Genomic DNA, 19,352 nt, shown 5'->3' with positions numbered 1-19,352 from the left:
GAAGGATACAGAGTTTTTGTTCTACCGTTAAAGAAAAACTGTTTTTTTTTTATGGGGAGTGGTGGGAGGGGCGTTTTAAGAGTTAAGAAAATTATTGGAAATCTGAAATAGACATAATTCACTACAGGATATCTTTTAATTCAGTCAAATTCTGTCATACACCCTATTTCTTTAAAATTTTGCTTCGGTAATTATGGATCAAGGGCTAGCGATAAATACATAAAATTCAATACATACAGGGCAGTCCCTAGTATGTCCCATCTGAACATTAAATTTTAGCCTTCCCCCCACCCCTCCATCCAACTGAGAGTTGTAGAAAGATATATTGTTGAATCTGAATCTCTTGGTCTGGGATTATGGTATCAGTTCAGTGTGGTTTCGGAGCAAAACACGCACTGTGGTTTCTCAGGGTAGGCTATAACCTAGGGAGAACTCATTCCAAGAAATAGAGAAAGGAGTGAGAGGGGGGCGGGGGGATTTTTTCCACGTGATAACATCCTCATGTTAAGAGGGGGGGGGGGTTTGGGAAACAACATCCTCAAGGCCCCCTAATTCCAAATTGGCTTATTCCACTTTCTTCAGTTTCCGCGCAATATTGATATTTGCAAACCTATAGATTTTGCGATTGTTTGCGAAATATTGATGTATTGTTGAGGTTACAAGGCAGGGGGGGGGGGTGCCCTCTGATCTTGTTTTATACCAACCAAAGATTAATCAGTAGATACAAAGATAGAAGATATATATCGAAGTATTTGCAATTATAGATAAGATTGCAATATATATTTATTAACTATTGTATGTATAGTGTATACAATAATATACAACAGGAAGTGGGCTTTTATTATCTTTCACGTAAGAGTGCAATTTCAATTTGGAGTTCCTTGTTGTTTGCGAAATCATTATTAACCATCATAGGCTGTAAGATATCTACTACTATAAAAACTTGAAGTTATAAAATGATATTTTCCTTTCAAATATATTTCTATGAAATATAAATTATACATGTCCTCGACCCTGCATAATTGAACTTGTCAAAAACGTTGAATATTCTGACTACTGGAATATATTCCAAAGAAAATTTGTGGATTCATAGAAAATAAGATTAAATTCTAATCCTATCTTGTGTAGCATTTCTTAGAAACAATTTAATACAAAACAAAGAAAATTGAAAATTTTTAACACTTATTATTATATAAAGCTAATTGATATTTTTAAAGATTTTGCGATTTTCTTTAACGATTTGTGCATGTTTTCTTCATTTTTAATAATTATTTGTTTTAGAAGCCCCGTGATCCAGGGTCTGCAGGGACCGGTGGTGCTAGCGAAGAGACAAAAGCATTATTTCTTGAAAAGGTGAATTTTTAAGGAAAGAAAGGAATTTTTGCCACAAACTAAAATTTAATAATTCCTATATCTTTGCAACCTTTAATTAATTCAAACTTAGATTTTTATTTAACAGAATCTTTAGTTTGAAATATCTAAGGTCTACGACATAAGGTTGCAAAGAAAAAAGGGATTAGAAAATCAGAATTTGTGACAAAGACTCAATTTCTATAAATACAGTAAAAATTTTCTTTTCGAAAATTTCTTTTTGAATCCAATATAAATCTTTGGAATAAGCAGACGACTACTAAACTCAAATTAATAAGTCCAATGAACAAGAAGAACATAAACCGTCATTGTACACAGCTCATGTTTATTTGCTGTGGGCCTCACTGTATGCAAGAAGTTATTATGCATTCATTTTTATTTTTCAACAATAATCATAGATTTATTTACGCGGCATTATTTTAACAATCTAGGTTCGGCAATCGAATGCCGCGTGTGAGAAAGGAGATTTTAGCCTGGCGGTCAATTTGTACACTGAAGCAATAGCACTGGATACACTCAACCATATTCTTTATTCGAACAGGTAGTTCGTTAACTATCTTCCAATGTTTAAGAAATTAAAGGGACTGTAAACGTAATTTCAAGTGTCCATCAGCTTGTCCAATTCCTAATAATACCCCTTACGTCCTTATTTGAGCAACAATGGGGAAGATATAAAAAGACGGAGGAGTTTATCTTATTCATTGATTTAATGGAAACCATTATAAATTGGAAACGTCAATGCCAACGGGGAGTCATATAAAATTACGTGTTTAGTCCCTTTCAGTAAAAAATGCAAACTCTCTAGAAAATTGCAAAGCATTTGCGCGGTTTACAATGAAGATTAACATTATTCAATATTAAAAAACAAACAAAAAAGTATGGGGTTGAGTCATATAAATCATTTGAATTGATTTGGAGAATTATACTATATTGACTAATGTTTGATGATTTTTAAATTGCATAAAATCTTATATGAAGCGCATATATGCCCCCAAATCAGGAATTGATTAGTTTATTAAAACTAGTATTATAAGAGTATTTTATAATTTATTTCTGAACTGATTATTATAATATTTTTGTTTGTTAGATCTGCTGCTTATATAAAGATGGGCGAGTTTAAGAAAGCGCTCAGAGATGCACTTAAAGCCAAGGAATTGAATCCACAATGGCCCAAGGTAAAATTTTTTCTGTTGAAATTTATTTTCAATTCTTATCTTTAATTGATAATAACTATGTAGTAGTTGGTGTATAATAGTAAGTATGCTGTATTAGCCTCGTATAAACTATTAAGTATAATGTTGAAGTAGATTTATACTAGAAAGTTTAATGTAGTAGCTGGTATCTACTAGTATGTATAATGTAGAAGAAGGTATGACTACTAAGTGAAATGTAGTAGTTTTTATACACAAGTAAGTATAATGTATAGTAGTTGATGTAAACTAATAAGTATAATGTAGTGGTAGGTTTATTCTAGTAAGTATAATGTAGTAGTTGGTATATACTAAAACTAGGCTTCGTGGATTTTCAAAAATTTCAAAAATCGAATTTTGTTAAAGGCAAATTTTTGAAAATTCGATCATCTATACACCTTCTTTGGGTTCAGCCGTTTTGAAGTTTGTTTAATACAAACGGACAGACAGACAAGCAAAATATGTATAGCAGAAGAAGTATAATGTAGTAGTTGGTATATACTAGTAAGTATATGGAAAGCAAGGGCCCCTGGAGTGAACCCTGTGGGACGCCACTTCTATACATAACATTACCCAATATTCAGCAAAAACCATCTAACCCTGGAAATTAGCTCCCAACCATATGAAACCTGGGCTAATATTCCCGCTATACTTCTTATACTACTAAGCTCTATCATCTGAACACATTACAGAGTCTATAAAATATAAATTATATATTCTACGTATCCTCCAGTACTACATATAGGGTCCAATTGTCCAGAGGGAAAACATACTAAAACTAACATTGAACTACAATTGATATTAGCTATATTTTCAGGCGTACTATAGAGAAGGAGTTGCTTTGCAATGTACTGGAAAACATGCGGAAGCACTGGCTGCTTTTTCTTCAGGTATTTTCTTCAAATTCTCTTTATTTAGATATACTAGGCTTTCAGGTTGCTTCGCGCCCATAAACCTTCCCTGGGGTCATGTAAAATCCCACACAAAATTTTGGCCCGATCGGTTCAGCCATTTTGACGTTTATTGACCACCGTATTATTTATCTTAGCATTTTTTCCCCTTTCCTTTCATGGAATTCTGATTTTGTTGTAATCATTCCCGTCCATTGATTTATTAATCAGTAGTATGTAATAACTTCATTACAAGAGTCTCATAATGAAGATCTAAGTTATTTAAATAAAAAATAGTGCATAGCTGTAGCAAAATGTGAATTAAAATATTCAAGATTAAGACTGTAAAGTCTTATGCTTGGTGAATAACACTGTGCTAAATTTTATACTATACGGGAACACTATATTCTGAATATTCTCTTGAAAGATGGTTGACCGCATAGCGAAAGATCTATTAGTTTCCATAAAATATCAATATCTTGTAAAATATCAAAATGCAGGATAATTCTAATTCATAATAGTTTACTATCCCCTGAGAAACCCCTTTTAGGTATTTTTTGGCGTAGGCCATTGAATAAGATGATGGGTGAACCTTGCATTATTCTCCGAGTGTTGGAAAGATCGAATTTTCTTCGATACTTCAATCACAATGTTAGGATTTCTATCATCATAATAATCTTTGTGTATTTCAGGACTATCCCAGGACCCCAAGTCCCTGCAGCTGCTGGCCGGCCTGGTGGAGGCTGCTATGAAGTCCCCCTACCGGGGAAACCTGGAACCAACCTACAGACAGCTTGAGACCATGCATCTAGATAAATCTCCTTTTATCATTATATCCGTAATAGGACAAGAGCTCCTAGCCCAGGGGAAATATAATTCAGCTGTTCAGGTAAAAACTACAAGATACAGGGTGTCCCACTTACCATGACAATTAAGAGACGTGTCAATATTTTATAGCTATCTGATGATCCTAAGATAGCTTTCATAGATCAACGAAGATCTTTAAGACATTTTTCAATTTTCATGTTTTGTGGGACACCCTGTACCATAATAAGCTTAATTACTCAATGATATACATCGAGAAAATCTAAAAACCGTCCATAAAAACTTGAATCATAGATATCCTGACTTTAATCCAAAAACTGTCCCTTAAAACTTAAATTATAGATATACTGACTTTAAAAGTTTAAAACTACACAAAAGGCTTCAAATAATCAAATATCAATCAACAAAAGTCAATTTTTTATTCTTATCCTCCTAGGTTCTAGAGGCAGCCTTAAGAATAGGAACATGTTCTCTGAAACTTCGAGGTTCAGTTTTCTCCGCCCTGTCCTCTGCACACTGGGCTCTAAACAGTCTTGACAAGGTTTGTTATCAGGGTTGTAATGAAACATTATCTACCCTTTGAAGCTCTGTCCTTCATTTTAAAGAATGCTTTAAACCTGAATTCAATTTTTTTAATTTCTCGTGTTTAATACCTTCGTTTCACGCCCTGTGATGTATTTCTTAAAATTAATTATCGTCGGATCAATCAAAGTCAATTTCCATGGAGTTGGATTGGATTCAAGGATTCGGGTTGAGACTTGAGTTTTCAGATCTAGGAATCTGAGCAAAGTATTGACGAGGGAATTGCAGTATAAATAAATTCAATGAATTTGAACCGCGTCTCAAATACAATTTTAATTGGAACCAACGATATTTGAGCCGAGTCTCAAATTTAGGCCGCGGCTCAAATTCTTTAATTTCGGCCTCAGGTCTGAAATGAACTTTATAAATGATAGAATACATCTTTTGTAAATTATCTGATTCAAGATTATCAATGTTAAAAGCTTTTTTATGTTTAGAGTTGAATTTAAAAGGTTTCACTTGACAATATACATTTTAGCTGGTTTAAAAGGATTTAATTTTTAGTTGACGTATGAATTAAGGGTTGTTCTAAAGGTTTTGAGATGACGGGTTGTGGTTGAGAATTAGGTTTATAAATACAGGTCGGAACTAAGATCTAGGTTCAGGAATTAATGTGGGAATTGAAAATCTAGGGTTAGGAATTAAGATGGGAATAATCTAGGTTCAGGAATTAAGGTGGGAATATAAGATCTAAGGTTAGGAATTAAGGTCTAGGAATTTAAGATTTAGGTTTCAGGTTTCGATTAAAGTAATGCAATGTGTTATCCTTGAGAGAGTTGTCAACCCTTGTGTTTTCTCTAATTAATCTGACAGAATATCAGGACACATCTAGTAATAGATACAGGGATACAGGGATACAGGGATATAGGGATACAGGGATAGAGGGATATAGGGATACAGGGATACCGAATATCAGGACACGCATCTAGTAATATATACAAGGATACAAGAATACAGGGATACATGGATACAGGGATATAGGGATACAGGATACAGAATATCAGTACACGCATCTAGTAATATATACAAGGATACAAGAATACAGGGATACAGGGATACAGGGATACAGAATATTAGGACACATCTAGTAATAGATACAAGGATACAAGAATTCAAGGATACAGGGATACAGGGGTACAGAATATTAGGACACATCTAGTAATAGATACAAGGATACAAGAATACAAGGATACAGGGATACAGGGATACTGAATATTAGGACACATCCAGTAAAAGATACAGGGATACAAGAATACAGGGATACATAATATTAGGACACATCTAGTAATATATACAAGGATACAAGAATACAAGGATACAGGGATACATGGATACTGAATATCAGGACATATCTATTAATATATACAAGAATACAAGAATACAGGGATACAGAATATTAGGACACATCTAGTAATAGCTACAGGGGTACAAAAATACAGCGGTACAGTGATACAGGAATACAGGGATACATATGGATACAGGGATACAGGGATGCAGGAATACAGGTATATAGGGACACAGGGATACAAGGATACAGAGATACAAGGAAACAAGGATAGCGACCACGTCTACAACGCAAACAGAGCATAGGACAAATTTAATGCATAAAGAGCATCTTTACAAAACAATTAGACCATTGCTCATGTAAATCAATCAAAGGGGAAGGGATTTACATCCTGTTAGGGAATAAAGGGATTGTTAAATACTGTCATTCACAGTCCCACCCCATTAGTTTGTTTTGTCTCTCTCTATATGTTTATGGTTTAAAGTATACCAGACCTATACGTAATAAGGTTTCTTGAGGGGATTGCATGCAGACAATGATTAACCTAGTTCAGGGGTATATATACATTTCAATATTATAAACTTCCAAACCAAACCTAGTTCAGGGGTTTTCTATATTCTAAACTACTAAACCAAACCTAGTTCAGGGGTATATATTCAAATCACCCAAACCAAACCTCAACCCACACCCTCATGGGTCAGAATTTGTGAATTGAAATGGTTAATGTCCTCTAGAAGGATCGGAAGGGACTATGAAGAAATGCTTTATCAAAAAATGTTCACATGAATTATCCAAACCTGTAGAAAAGTCAGTCTTCGTCACAAATTCAAATTTTCTAATCTCTATATTTTTGCAACAAGATGGCCTAAACCTTTGATATTTTAAACTTAGATTATCTCTAACATAAATTATAGTTTGAGATATCTAAGGTCTAATGACATGGGTTGCAAAGATAAAGGGATCAGTAAATCAAAGATTGTAGCAAAAACCTAATTCTTTTCCATCTTGAAAATTAAAAATTTTCTTTTTTTGGGTGACAAATGCTGAAAAATCAATCCTTTTATTTTTAGGCTATTGGATATATGCAGGAGGATCTTGTTGTAGCCAGGAAACTGTCAGATACTGTTGGAGAATGCCGGGCTCATGGTAACCTAGGCTCTGCTTACTTCAGTAAAGGAAATTATAAGGTAGAGTCATATCTAGGCTTGTAACTGAAAGATTTGGCAAGTAGTGAGGGGGGGCAAGGAGGGACACAAAGAATAAATAGGGGGAGGGGGGGCAAAACCCTCTTAAAAAGCAATTAAAATGGCTTTATGATCTAGCAGAATGCAAAGTTTGACATATAGGTATACGACATCAGGTTACAAGAGTATAGGATTAGAAACTTATATTATTAGTGTTGAGTTTATAATTTGTAAATTATACATCCTGTCTTCTGGAGACAAATACTGTGATAAAGTTTAAAAAATTCTTTTCCCTGGCGTTCAGGATTAACACCTGTTTTGCCTTTCTTAATTGACTGAGACATCCTCATTTTTTCCTAATTTAAATTTCTAAAATAGTTTTGAAGTGACAGTTGATCTGATTGTATTAAAACCAATTAGCCACCTTCTTATGTCTGGTTATAATAGATTTTAATTGCAAGGAGAAATTAAATGCAAGTTGTTTGACTAATTAGACAGGTTGAAGCTATTTATCAGATCAAGAGAAATACTTAATTGATATTATTAAAAAGTCTCTTAACATGCAAAGTTCAACAGCCTCCCTGAAATCGTAATTTTTTGACTATTTCAAGTTTCAACCATGATCTTATCAATGTTTGAAATAAAATATTTTTTGATTTTTTGCCCGTTAAGTGGTTAATATCATAAAGTTATCTGAAAAATTAAATAAAATTTTCATACAAATATATGTGTCTGAAAAAATGGCTTTGTTTTAGGATGCACTAACTTCAAACAGATATCAGCTGGTTTTGGCAATGAAAATTAAGGATAATAGCGCGGCGGCTTCTGCGCTCACTAGTCTAGGCAGGATATTCATAATCGTCTTTGTTAATGTTTAAGAATTGTAAAATGATCAACCTTTTGATATAATTTAAAATCTATTTTGAATATCCATTACAGGACATATATACTCAGCTCAAAATGATTATAATAACGCTCTATCAAGCCACCAGCAATGTGTGGCTCTTATGAAAACCCTTGGCAATGAGCTTCATCAAGCTAGGGAGATCGGAAACGTTGGTGCCGTCTACCTGGCCATGGGCGACTTCGACAACGCGGTCAAGTGCCATACCGAGCATCTCCAGATTGCCAAGAAGCTTGAGAACAAGGTCGAGGAAGCAAGAGCTTACTCAAACCTTGGATCTAGTCATCACTATAAGAGAAACTTTGAGCAAGCGATAGTATTCCACAACCATGTGCTGCGCCTGGCTCATGAGCTAAAGGACCATACGATCGAGGCCAGAGCTTACGCAGGACTGGGCCATGCTGCTCGCTGCATGGGAGATCATGAAGCAGCGCAAACCTGGCACGAACAGCAGCTGGATATGGCACTGAAGACAAGAGATAAGGTTGCTGAGGGCAGAGCCTGTTCTAATCTAGGAATAGTTTACCAGCTTCAAGGAAACCATGACAGTGCCTTAAAGCTCCATCAAGCGCATCTCAATATATGTCGCCAGCTTAACGACAGAGCAGGGATGGGGCGGGCCTTTGGAAACATTGGTAACGCCTATAGTGCCATGGGTTACTATGACCAGGCTATAAAATACCATAAACAGGAACTAACCATATCCAAAGAAGTAAATGATAGAATTAGTGAAGCCAGCACTCATGGTAATCTAGCTGTAGCCTACCAAGCTCTGAACATGAACGACAAGGCCATGTTTCACTACCACAGTCACCTTAACACCGCCAGGGAGCTGAAGGACAGCGTGGGGGAGGCATGTGCGCTCTGTAATATCGGAAACTGCCATTCCTCCCTCGGTCAGTTCGGGCAGGCAGTCCCTTTCTATGAGAACTATTTGATGTTAAGCCAGGAATTGAATGATATCGAAGGAGAAGCCAAGGCTTGTCATTTCCTAGGATATGCTCACTACTGCCTAGGAAACTATAAAGAGGCAATCAGGTAATTAAAAAATAATATTAAAGCAAAAAATAAGAAAACAAACTAAAATATCATTGATTTCACTACTCCCTCCTTCCCCCCTACTCCCCTGACTCCCCGATCATAATTAGATTTCTTTTCTAATTTTTCACATAAAATTCTTAATGCAAAGATAATTTATTACCAAAAAATTCTCAAAAAAAGGTTCTAATTATAAAAAAATATCAGTTTGATTTCAAGTTTAATGCATTATAATCTTGCAAATGCACTTTGCAATTTATTGAATAATTTTGAATATAAATTGGTATTATGCCCCCTGGACTGCACGATAAAAGAGTTGTGACAGATAGAGGACATTAGATTAAATCCTACCAAAAATGCATCTTTTGCAACATGCCGAGCATTGTTTTAAAATATGCATCTTAACGAAAAATATAAAATTATTTGAGTAAGTCTTCAAGTTTGGCAAACTACTAATAAATTAAAAATATAAAAATATTTGATTAAGTTGTCAAGTTTGGCAAACTACTAATAAATGATAAATTGAGGTATTACGACCAAGATCTGGCGCTGGCGCGCGATTTAGAGGATCGCGTCAGTATGGGACGTGCATATTGCAATCTTGGGCTCGCGCACCTTGCAATCGGGAACTTGGAAAACGCGCTGGAGTGTCAGAAATATTTTCTAGGTAAGATTATAAATGTACAGTAGGAACCATAAAACTGTGGAAAAGAAAGACTAAAATTTTGATTGAACATGAAACACAGGGATCGTGCAATGTAATCAGATTTATTTCACTAAATAAGATGAATCCAAGGAACTGATAATTTCATTTGATTTATGATAATATCAAATACACATAAGATTGATTAAATGCCGTCTATATCGAAAAAAAATATTTAAAATTTGAAATTTATTCATTCTAAAATCAATGAATGAAGTCAGTAGTTCTGCAGAAGTACTTGAACAACAGATACATTTAATTTCAAAGTATTGATATCTGAGGGTTTGATGTCTGTTTGATAGCATACCACACAGAATACATGTATATCAAATATCATAATACCCCCCCTCCCTTGCATCTAAGCAGCGTATATTGGGTTATCTATCTATCTGTTTAACAAGTATTGGATCATTATATATGCAATACATCCCAGCGGTTTACCCCGATACACCGGCAGGAATTGGGAAAATTTGGCTGTGTATAGTTTAATATTGTTATATAGACACCTCATCTAATCGGAAATTGGAAAATTGGATACACAGGACACTATCTTTACTTTCACCCCCCCCCCCTATCCTATATCCTCCATACCCTTTACTAATTCTGGACATTTATTCAACAATGAATGTATAGAGAATTCAAGTGCTAACTTTAGACTTTAATGGAGCATAAAGCGGTAGCGTTATATAAAAACACTAAATTGGCATTATACAAAATAAGATCGGTTTTAAGTTTTAAAACTAATTTATTTATTGACTAGGTTTGATTAAAATTTGAGGTAAAATTAACACATATTAAAGATATCTAGGTTAGATGGAATTGATAATGCATTTATTTTCGAATAAAAATATAAAATCTGCGAACTAAAGAAGATGGATTTAAAAGCTCTGAACGTGAGTTGTCCAAGGTCTTGAGATTATAAGGATCAGAGTCTCAATGTATCGTCGTAAACCATTCATCATTATCAGGAGTAAGGAAGGATTCAGACAGGGGGATTCAGAATTCTTAAATGGACTGTAAGTGTAATTTCAAGTGACCCTCCAATCTCCATGCAAAGATGGCAGTGCCGGATTTACAACGGTACCCTTGAAACCTTAATCTGATCCAAAAGTATTTACTTGTGTTAATTTCGCCTTGTTTTTTAAATGGAAGAAATGCGCAATTAACTTTTGCAGATAACCTTCATATGCAAATAAACAGTTTAAATAAACAAAAACATGCAAATCTGATTTGTACCCTTTCTAGACAAACCTTTCAAGGGAACTGTTGTAAATCAGGCATTGTCATCTTTGCATTGAGGGACGCTTAACATTACTCATACAGTCTCTTTAAACTTCAAAATATTTCACTAAATAGTTTGGAAGAAATAATTGAAAAAAGAGAAAAATTTGATAAGATTGCAAGTCATGGTGTTTTTACATACCCTTTAACATTAAAATAGCAAGAAAAGAATACGGTGGACTAGGATCAATTTGAATTTGAACCGAACCGACTCCTTGTACCGGCCTGAGTGACACGCAGCAAGTACTGCCAGTCCTATCCTATGTCGGCCCAGTTTTAACTTTGATGGCGCGGCCAAACTTTTTACAGTACCCGGCCTATGATAGGCCTATTTTATCTACCTACCCACTACCTAAGTTTACTGTGAGAAGAATTAAATCCACCATAGAGTTTCAGAAAACTTAAAACCAAATGAAAATAGCATTAAGAAATTAACTGTCCAGTAATTTTTGTGCAACAGAAGACCACCAAGTACCGAGGCAGTAAAAAGCCTGTAAACAGAGTGTTTCTTGCTGCATGTAGCTACTACAAATATATGTAAGCAGATTCCTGCTGTATATTCCTTTATCCTGCTCTTGATATTCATTTGTTTGTTGCAATATTGTTTCACTATTGATATTCCATTGAAAAACTGTAAAATAAAAAAAATTAAATTTTGTTCAGCAATCGCCCAGGTCTCCAAGCACAACCAGGCCAAGTTCCGAGCACTCACTAATATGGGAGATGTTTTAGTTAAGATGAACAATATTGAGGAAGCAATTAAGGTCATAGAATTACTATTATTATTATTATTATTATTATTATTATTATTATTATTATTATTATTATTATTATTATTATTATTATTATTATTATTATTATTATTATTATTATTATTATTATTATTATTATTATTATTATTATTATTATTATTATTATTATTATTATTATTATTATTATAATTATTATCAGTATTATCATCATCATTATCATTATTATTATTAACAGCATTATAATTATTTTTTAATAATATAAGTTGGAATAACATTTTATTTGTTCAGGTATATCAGAAACAGCTTGCACTTTCTAAACAAATAAATGATAAGGTGAATATAAATTATCTTTATAAATTTTTTGAATTTTATAATTTTATAATTTACATTTATTGCAACGTATATATTACAAAAATGGTATATATTAAATATTAAGAATTATTTCTACCAGGGATTTGAATCAAGTGCTTCAATTAATAATTAAAAATAAATTTTTCAAATTTTACTAAGAAAATAAAATTTTTGTGTCTATTAAATTAACCGTAAGGCTAAAATTAATTGAAGTATTTTATCAGGGATTTGAAGCAACTGCTTACAGTTCTCTGGGAGTTTGTCACAGAATTAACAAGAAATTCGATAAATCTTTGGGATTTCATACACAGGTATATTTTTTTATAAATTCGACGCGTTTTAATTCAAAGACTATTAATTAATATGTACTATATATATATGTTATATATCTATTTATGCCACTATCTTGTGGTATCATGCGGAACAATTTGCTTTTGCCAAAGCATATTTCCCAAATGGAGATACAAATTTCTCTAATTCAAGATTCATAAAATTGTGCAATTTTGCTCGGAACAGATAATTAACTTTTTATACTCAAGATTATAAAATTGTGAGTAAAAATGCGGGATAAAAATTTTCTCAAAATTGAATAAAAAGTTGAATCTTGCATAGTTATTTATAAGTTATTCTCTTGTGCCTTTTAGATTTTTTTGTTAAACCTATCTGCAGTATCTAAACTCCCAGTCCCAAGCATATTAAGAATTTAAATACCCTTCTGGTATTTAGACCAATTTGCAGTGGGAAAGGCACAGAGAATGTAAAATTACAGAGTTCGCACATCTTATTTTTTTCCGGGATTTTATGACATGAACTTGACAAAGCAAAATTTGGTCGGTTTTTCAAAATGTCGACATTTTTGAACAATTTTCATTTTGCAAAGGTTGATGCAGATTTTGATATTTGTGTAGAAATGTAAAAACTATGATTGAACGTTTAACTGTTGTAACTTAAAGTGACATTGGTGCTTTTTAACCTTATCTCTGCTGGGGTACTTTCAGTCATTCAGGCAGTGTGCCTGAGGACTCAGGCAGTTAGTATTAAAGCCCGGTTTAGGCCTAAAGGGAGGGCTATGGGTATGTTAGAAAAGTCAGAAAATTTCAACAGCCTTAGACCAATACATTTTTGAGTTATGTAAAAAAAACTACAGGGGGAGGGTGTCATATTGACCCCCCCCCCCAGCAGGAATAGGGTTAACCGTTTATCAGATCAATTATAAGGGAAGATTTTTCTATCTTAAAAAGTCTTTTATTTTAATAATTCTGGTTCAAGACACTTTTGTAAAGAGAAACATCATAATAAATATTCAGGTTTTTAAAAACAAAAATGAGGATATATAATTCCTTCTGGATCAGACAAAGGTACCGTTGTGAATCGGCAATGCCATCTCTATCAATGGAGGGTCACTTGACATTACGTTTACAGTCCCTTTAAACAATGTAGAATGCATAACACGAATCACATGATTTATTTATTAATATTTAATACTGCCAAATCTGTGATCATGTATCCTCTGAGAGAAATACTATTTGCATGTTGAAATTTGGTCGAGTTTATAATTGTAACTGAAACACGTTCGTCATAAAAATTCAGTCCCGAAGCATGAGCAAGGAGCAGGATATTGGAGAAATTTAATCATTCTCCACTTTAAGTCAATTTTCTTTTATAGGCTTTAAACAAATACTGCATCATTCGGCGAAAAGAAGTAGTTCTTTCACAAACTTTCTATTTTGAACATCAGGATGTGCATAGTTTTTCAACGGCTTTCCCTTACATGCAATTCTAATAAACGAGTTTTAAGATCACTTCTCTTTCTCATTGTGATTTAAAGGTCTGACGCTCTCAAGCAAAAATTGATGAGTGCTTTACTGTGCTAAAATGTACACGTAAAGGGATACAGAAAAACATAAGTGAGTTAGAGTGGTAAAAGCTTAGCCCAAGGCGTTGCGACACTTCAAATCCGACCCTGTCTAAATAATTGACTTTTTATTAGCAGGCTGAATTTGTGTGATATTTAATTCTCAGTCTTTAAACCACCTCCCCCCCTTATGATTTTGCTGACATCCCACCCCACTTGTAAGCCAACCTTGACCCCCTCCCCCCTCTTCTAAATCAACCCATAAATTTACAGACTTTTCTCCCTCCTTTCTTAGTTAACAGTCTCTCTTCCCCGCTCTCTCTCTCTTTTATTACATTCATTATTTAAGCATGAAATTGAAGCGGAAAATTACTTTTAGCTAGAAGATGGGTGGGAAAGTCAAAATTGGGAGAAGGTTAAGGGTTAAAAAATGGAAAACAATTATTTAAAAATAGAAACTGCACAACATATCGAAATAGCAATTTAAAACCTCGTTCATCGTTTGACAAGAATATAATAATTTGAAGGTTCAATAATAATTATTAGAAAGTGGAAAACCTGGCAAATGATACATGCCTTTATATTTATGACCAATTGACTTTTGACATGAGCGACTTTTTTGGTCAGGGTTAGAACCAATTTTCAGTGTCTATACTCCAGACGTTAGACGGGAAGGGGGGAGAGGTGTCGTCTGTTTTGATGGGAAATAATAGAGTATATGTTAATATACAGGGAATGCAGTAAATATTTTTAAATATTTAAATTTCTCCTTGAGTTTAACTTTACAACCCTGTAGGCCCATCAACACACCAATAAAAGAAAGGTTCCAAAATTCAGCCCCCCATTCCACCGAATTCTTACGTTCTCAGCCGAAAAAAAGATGTTTTAATGGAAACATCTCTGGATTTTACATAAAACAAGATTGTGTTAGATATATTGTATTGTGTAGTGGTGGTGCCCCTAGTTCTCGCATGTTATCCAGCAATTAAAGGAGAACTGGGACGTTTTTGCCGCAGCCCCAGGTCTCAAAACCAGGGCTAGGCTCTAGGTTTTTAAACAAGGCCCCCAACCAACCAACCATCAACCAGACAACCAACCAGACAGCCAACCAGACAACCAACCAGATAACCAACCAGACAACCAACCTAACAGACAATTAACCAACCAACCAGCCAGAAAACCAACCAGACAATTAACCAACCAACCAGACAACCAACGAACCAATCAGACAACCAACCTAACAGACAATCAACCAACCAGCCAGAAAACCAACCAACCAACCAACCAACCAACCAACCAAACAGACAGACAATCAACCAACCAATCAGAAAAACAACCAACAAAGCAACCAACCAACCAACCAACCAACCAACCAACCAATCAACCAACCAACCAACAACCAACCAACCAACCAACCAGCCAACGAACCAACCAACCAGACAAAAATATCAAAAAAAAAGGTTAAGCGCTAATAGCTGGAGTCACGTCTAACGATCTGGGGTCCAACACATTTTTGATTTTTTCAAAATGTTCACAAAATCTCTAACTCTTTGAAAATTCTATAAAATTTTAGATTTTTAAACCGAAATAAAGCCAGATAAACTTCAAATTGTGGGTTTAGGTGATAATTTCCTCTTTTCAAAGTTTACTTGAATAAAGCTTTAACTAACCCAGGCATGTAATCTAATCCTAGCTTTGATCTTATACTAAAACATTACCCTTAATTATGAAACAGCATTCCTTCCCGTACAGTTTACACCATAGTTTCTAATTACATCCCCCCTTGCCCTCTTTCCCCCCCCTTCCCCCCCCCCATCTTCATATCCATTTTATCAAGGCATTTATTTCATGCATCGGACCTTTATTTAGCTTTCAGCCATTTTCTGTCTTTTCTTACAATCATTCACTTTATCTTTCAATTAATCAATTGTTTTCTCTTCTCATCCAAATGTGTTTACTTTTCATTGTCTTTCTTAACTAAAATGCTTTACAAAAATTAAAATGATTTCAAAATGGCTTGAATTAATATGTTCTGAAGTTTGCATCAATATGTTCTCAAGTTTGCATCGCAATATGTTCTGAAGTCTGCATCAATATGTTCTGAAGTCTGTATCAATATGTTCTGAAGTCTGCATCAATATGTCCTGAAGTCTGCATCAATATGTTTTGAAGTCTGCATCATATGATACAGTCCTGACCATAAAGACCGGGAATTGATTTAAAGTAAATAAGACAACGTTACATTTAAATTTTACAAATATGATTAATAAAACGATAATAACAAAATATCCCTAGTCCTGCCAATTCCAAAATGTGGTCTACCTTTAAATTGTGCGTTTATAATTACAACAGATATATATATGTAAAGTCGTCTGATTAACTGTCAATTAATTCAGGGTCTTTCTGGTTTTGACTGTATGATGTTTGCATCAATATGTTTCAATATCTGCATCAATTTGCTTCAATATCTGCATCAATATTTTCTTCAGTTTGCATCAATAAGTCCTGGTGTTTGCACCAATATGTCCTTCTTCTGATTTACGGTACTTACTTATGGCGCGTTGAGCTCTCTTCCTGAATTGTTGCATTGTTTACACGTTTAATGGTTGGAAACCAACTATTTAGAAATATGAGAACAACATTATCAGAGCTAACGACAATATAATGGTGATGGTGTAAGAGGGATCTCTGGGTCTGTATTGGGAACATATTTAGAGGTTAATGGCAGGGAGGGGGGGGGGGGCGATTAGATAATGACTGGTTGGGAGCATATTTTCCATGAATTTTGTGTAGCTGATTGCATGTATAGGGTTTTCTGTATTACGACAAATTTGTATGAATATCTTATTTTATTTGATTATTAAACCTTATTATTAAGATATGGAGAGCACAGTCAGTGCAAAATAGATAAATATTTGTTTTAAAGAAAGATTTTAAGAATGCTGTAAATTCTCTTAAAAGAAATGGAGCCTTTGCCACAAACTCAAATTTTCTTATTATAATATCTTGCGAATGGATAATGTAAACTTTTGATATTTCAAACATAGATTACATAGACATAGATACTGGGTTTCAAAGATATAAGGATTATACTATAAGAGTTTGTGGCAAAGATTCAATTTCATGAGAAAAGGTTTGAAAATTATATTTTATGCATGCACTGAGCTTACACTCCATTTTAAACTGCATTGGTTTAGTGAATATCCATCCCTTCTCTTTCCCCCCTTATATACTGCATTCCTTCATTACCCCTGTACACTGCATTAATGCATACTAACCTTCCCCCCCACAACCCTTCACACTACACGGCCACGACTTGGATTTTTTTTCTTGGTAAAAATGTTTAATTGAAAACCATAAACCGGTATATTTAGCAAACGATGTATAAGTAGTTTAAATATTCATATTAATAAACCTAAAGGGGCTGTTCACGTAAATGATGTATTAGTAGTTTAAATATTCATATTAATAAACCTAAAGGAACTGTTTACGTAAATGATGTATTAGTAGTTTAAATACTTATATTAATAAACCTAAAGGAACTGTTTACGTAAATGATGTATTAGTAGTTTAAATATTCATATTAATAAACCTGAAGGGACTGTTCACGAAAATTCATTTTAAAGACTACGGCACACTTTAATCCTATGTCTCAGCATAAAAGATTGAGATATCCTTGTTTTCTGTTTGAAAATTGATACTTATATTGCTTCTCCGACTAAACGCGTCGTTTTTTTTGGCTAATGCATATTTACTGTCAACTTACCTGTCCTATACAAGCTACAATTTTTTTTATAAAATTAAAAATTTTCAAACATGCAATATCAAATATTCTTTGCACTTTTTTGCGCAAGTTTGTACTACTAAAAATGTAAAAATACCAGTTACTATTAGAAGTTAAAAATATTAGATATCTTGATATATAATCTGTATTTCTAGGAGCTGTCTATCCTGCAAGATATTGGAGATTTGAACGGTGAGTGTCGAGCTCATGGTAATCTAGGCGCTGTACATATGTCCCTCGGGAACAATACTCTAGCTCTCAGATGCTTTCAAGAACAACTAGATAGAGCTAAGGTAAGAGAAATATTAGATTTTGTGACAAGAAAATATAAACTTAATACAAATTCAGAATTTCGGTGGTGTGCTTAAATTTTGTTGTGTAGTGTAATAATTTACAGGATCTACACACTTACCCCCCAACTGTAATTGTACAAATATTAAATTTTTGCAACCTGATGTTGTAGACCTTTGTTTCTTTCAAACAATTAATTCTGCTAGATTAAATTAAAGTTTAAAATAATAAGGGGTTGAGCCATCAGGTTGTAAAGTTAAATAAATTAGAAAATTAGAGTTTGAGGCGAGTAATCCATCCTGAGAAGTTGTAAGACCTCATTATACTTCCTTATTTCACAAGGTTTTCATCATTCCCAGAAAGCCAAGTTTAGAATATATAATGGGTTCATTTTTTGGATTTAGAATATTTGATTGATTTATCGGTTTCCATAGAATAATCTGTATATTTAGAGGATGTCTAACAAATATAAGTTTTAAAGACTAAATTATTTTAACAATAATCGTTTCAATTCTATATTGCTTTGTCTATGGTGTAAAGCGATGTTATGATTCAAACATTTTTTTGCCTTGAATATTTTTTAGCACCCTGTATGAATATTATTTTGATAAATGATGCTGATTTTCGAACTATATCACACAGACACACATGCATATATTTTATATATATATATATACATATATGATATAAATATGAAATATATGTATTCAGAATACGTTTCAAGGATACTCTTGGGGGTGTTTTTAAACAAGATTTATGGGGGCGGATTACTGGTATTTTTGGAGAATGAGTTTGCGAATTTGAACGAAATATAATATTCACAATTATTTTAATAATATGATAATCATCAAAATAACAACAATAATAACAATAACATTATTAGCAACTTTTTAGCAAATTTTAAGATATATAAAAACTTGTTATTTTTTTAGCTGCACTTTTTCAATTAAAGCAAAAGTAAGAATTTTAATTGTGTGGGGGTGGGGTAGGAGAAGCGCATAGCGATATCCTCCAGAATGATGGGGCAAATTTAGCTATTTGTCGCCCTCCCCCCCCTTGCAGTGCA

General features: G+C 33.7%; 1 protein-coding gene across 1 annotated transcript in view; it reads left to right on the top strand.

Moving 5' to 3' along the window:
* The window catches only part of LOC111708825 (tetratricopeptide repeat protein 28), a 42,016-nt gene that overhangs the window by 13,401 nt on the left and 9,263 nt on the right, over window positions 1-19,352 (top strand). The window contains exons 2-15 of the mRNA XM_023482322.1: window positions 1,282-1,353; window positions 1,803-1,912; window positions 2,459-2,546; window positions 3,379-3,451; window positions 4,144-4,340; window positions 4,713-4,817; window positions 7,214-7,330; window positions 8,083-8,170; window positions 8,267-9,269; window positions 9,797-9,936; window positions 11,917-12,017; window positions 12,294-12,338; window positions 12,581-12,667; window positions 18,151-18,288. Of these exons, the coding sequence (XP_023338090.1) occupies window positions 1,282-1,353; window positions 1,803-1,912; window positions 2,459-2,546; window positions 3,379-3,451; window positions 4,144-4,340; window positions 4,713-4,817; window positions 7,214-7,330; window positions 8,083-8,170; window positions 8,267-9,269; window positions 9,797-9,936; window positions 11,917-12,017; window positions 12,294-12,338; window positions 12,581-12,667; window positions 18,151-18,288 (2,364 nt within the window). The remainder of the gene's footprint in view (window positions 1-1,281; window positions 1,354-1,802; window positions 1,913-2,458; window positions 2,547-3,378; window positions 3,452-4,143; window positions 4,341-4,712; window positions 4,818-7,213; window positions 7,331-8,082; window positions 8,171-8,266; window positions 9,270-9,796; window positions 9,937-11,916; window positions 12,018-12,293; window positions 12,339-12,580; window positions 12,668-18,150; window positions 18,289-19,352) is intronic.

This window comes from Eurytemora carolleeae, unplaced genomic scaffold (assembly GCF_000591075.1).
Source record: "Eurytemora carolleeae unplaced genomic scaffold, Eaff_2.0 scaffold845, whole genome shotgun sequence".
In the NCBI taxonomy this organism is placed as follows: domain Eukaryota; kingdom Metazoa; phylum Arthropoda; class Copepoda; order Calanoida; family Temoridae; genus Eurytemora; species Eurytemora carolleeae.
The sequence above is the reverse complement of the archived record's forward strand: the minus strand, read 5'-3'. Positions and strand labels throughout refer to the sequence as shown.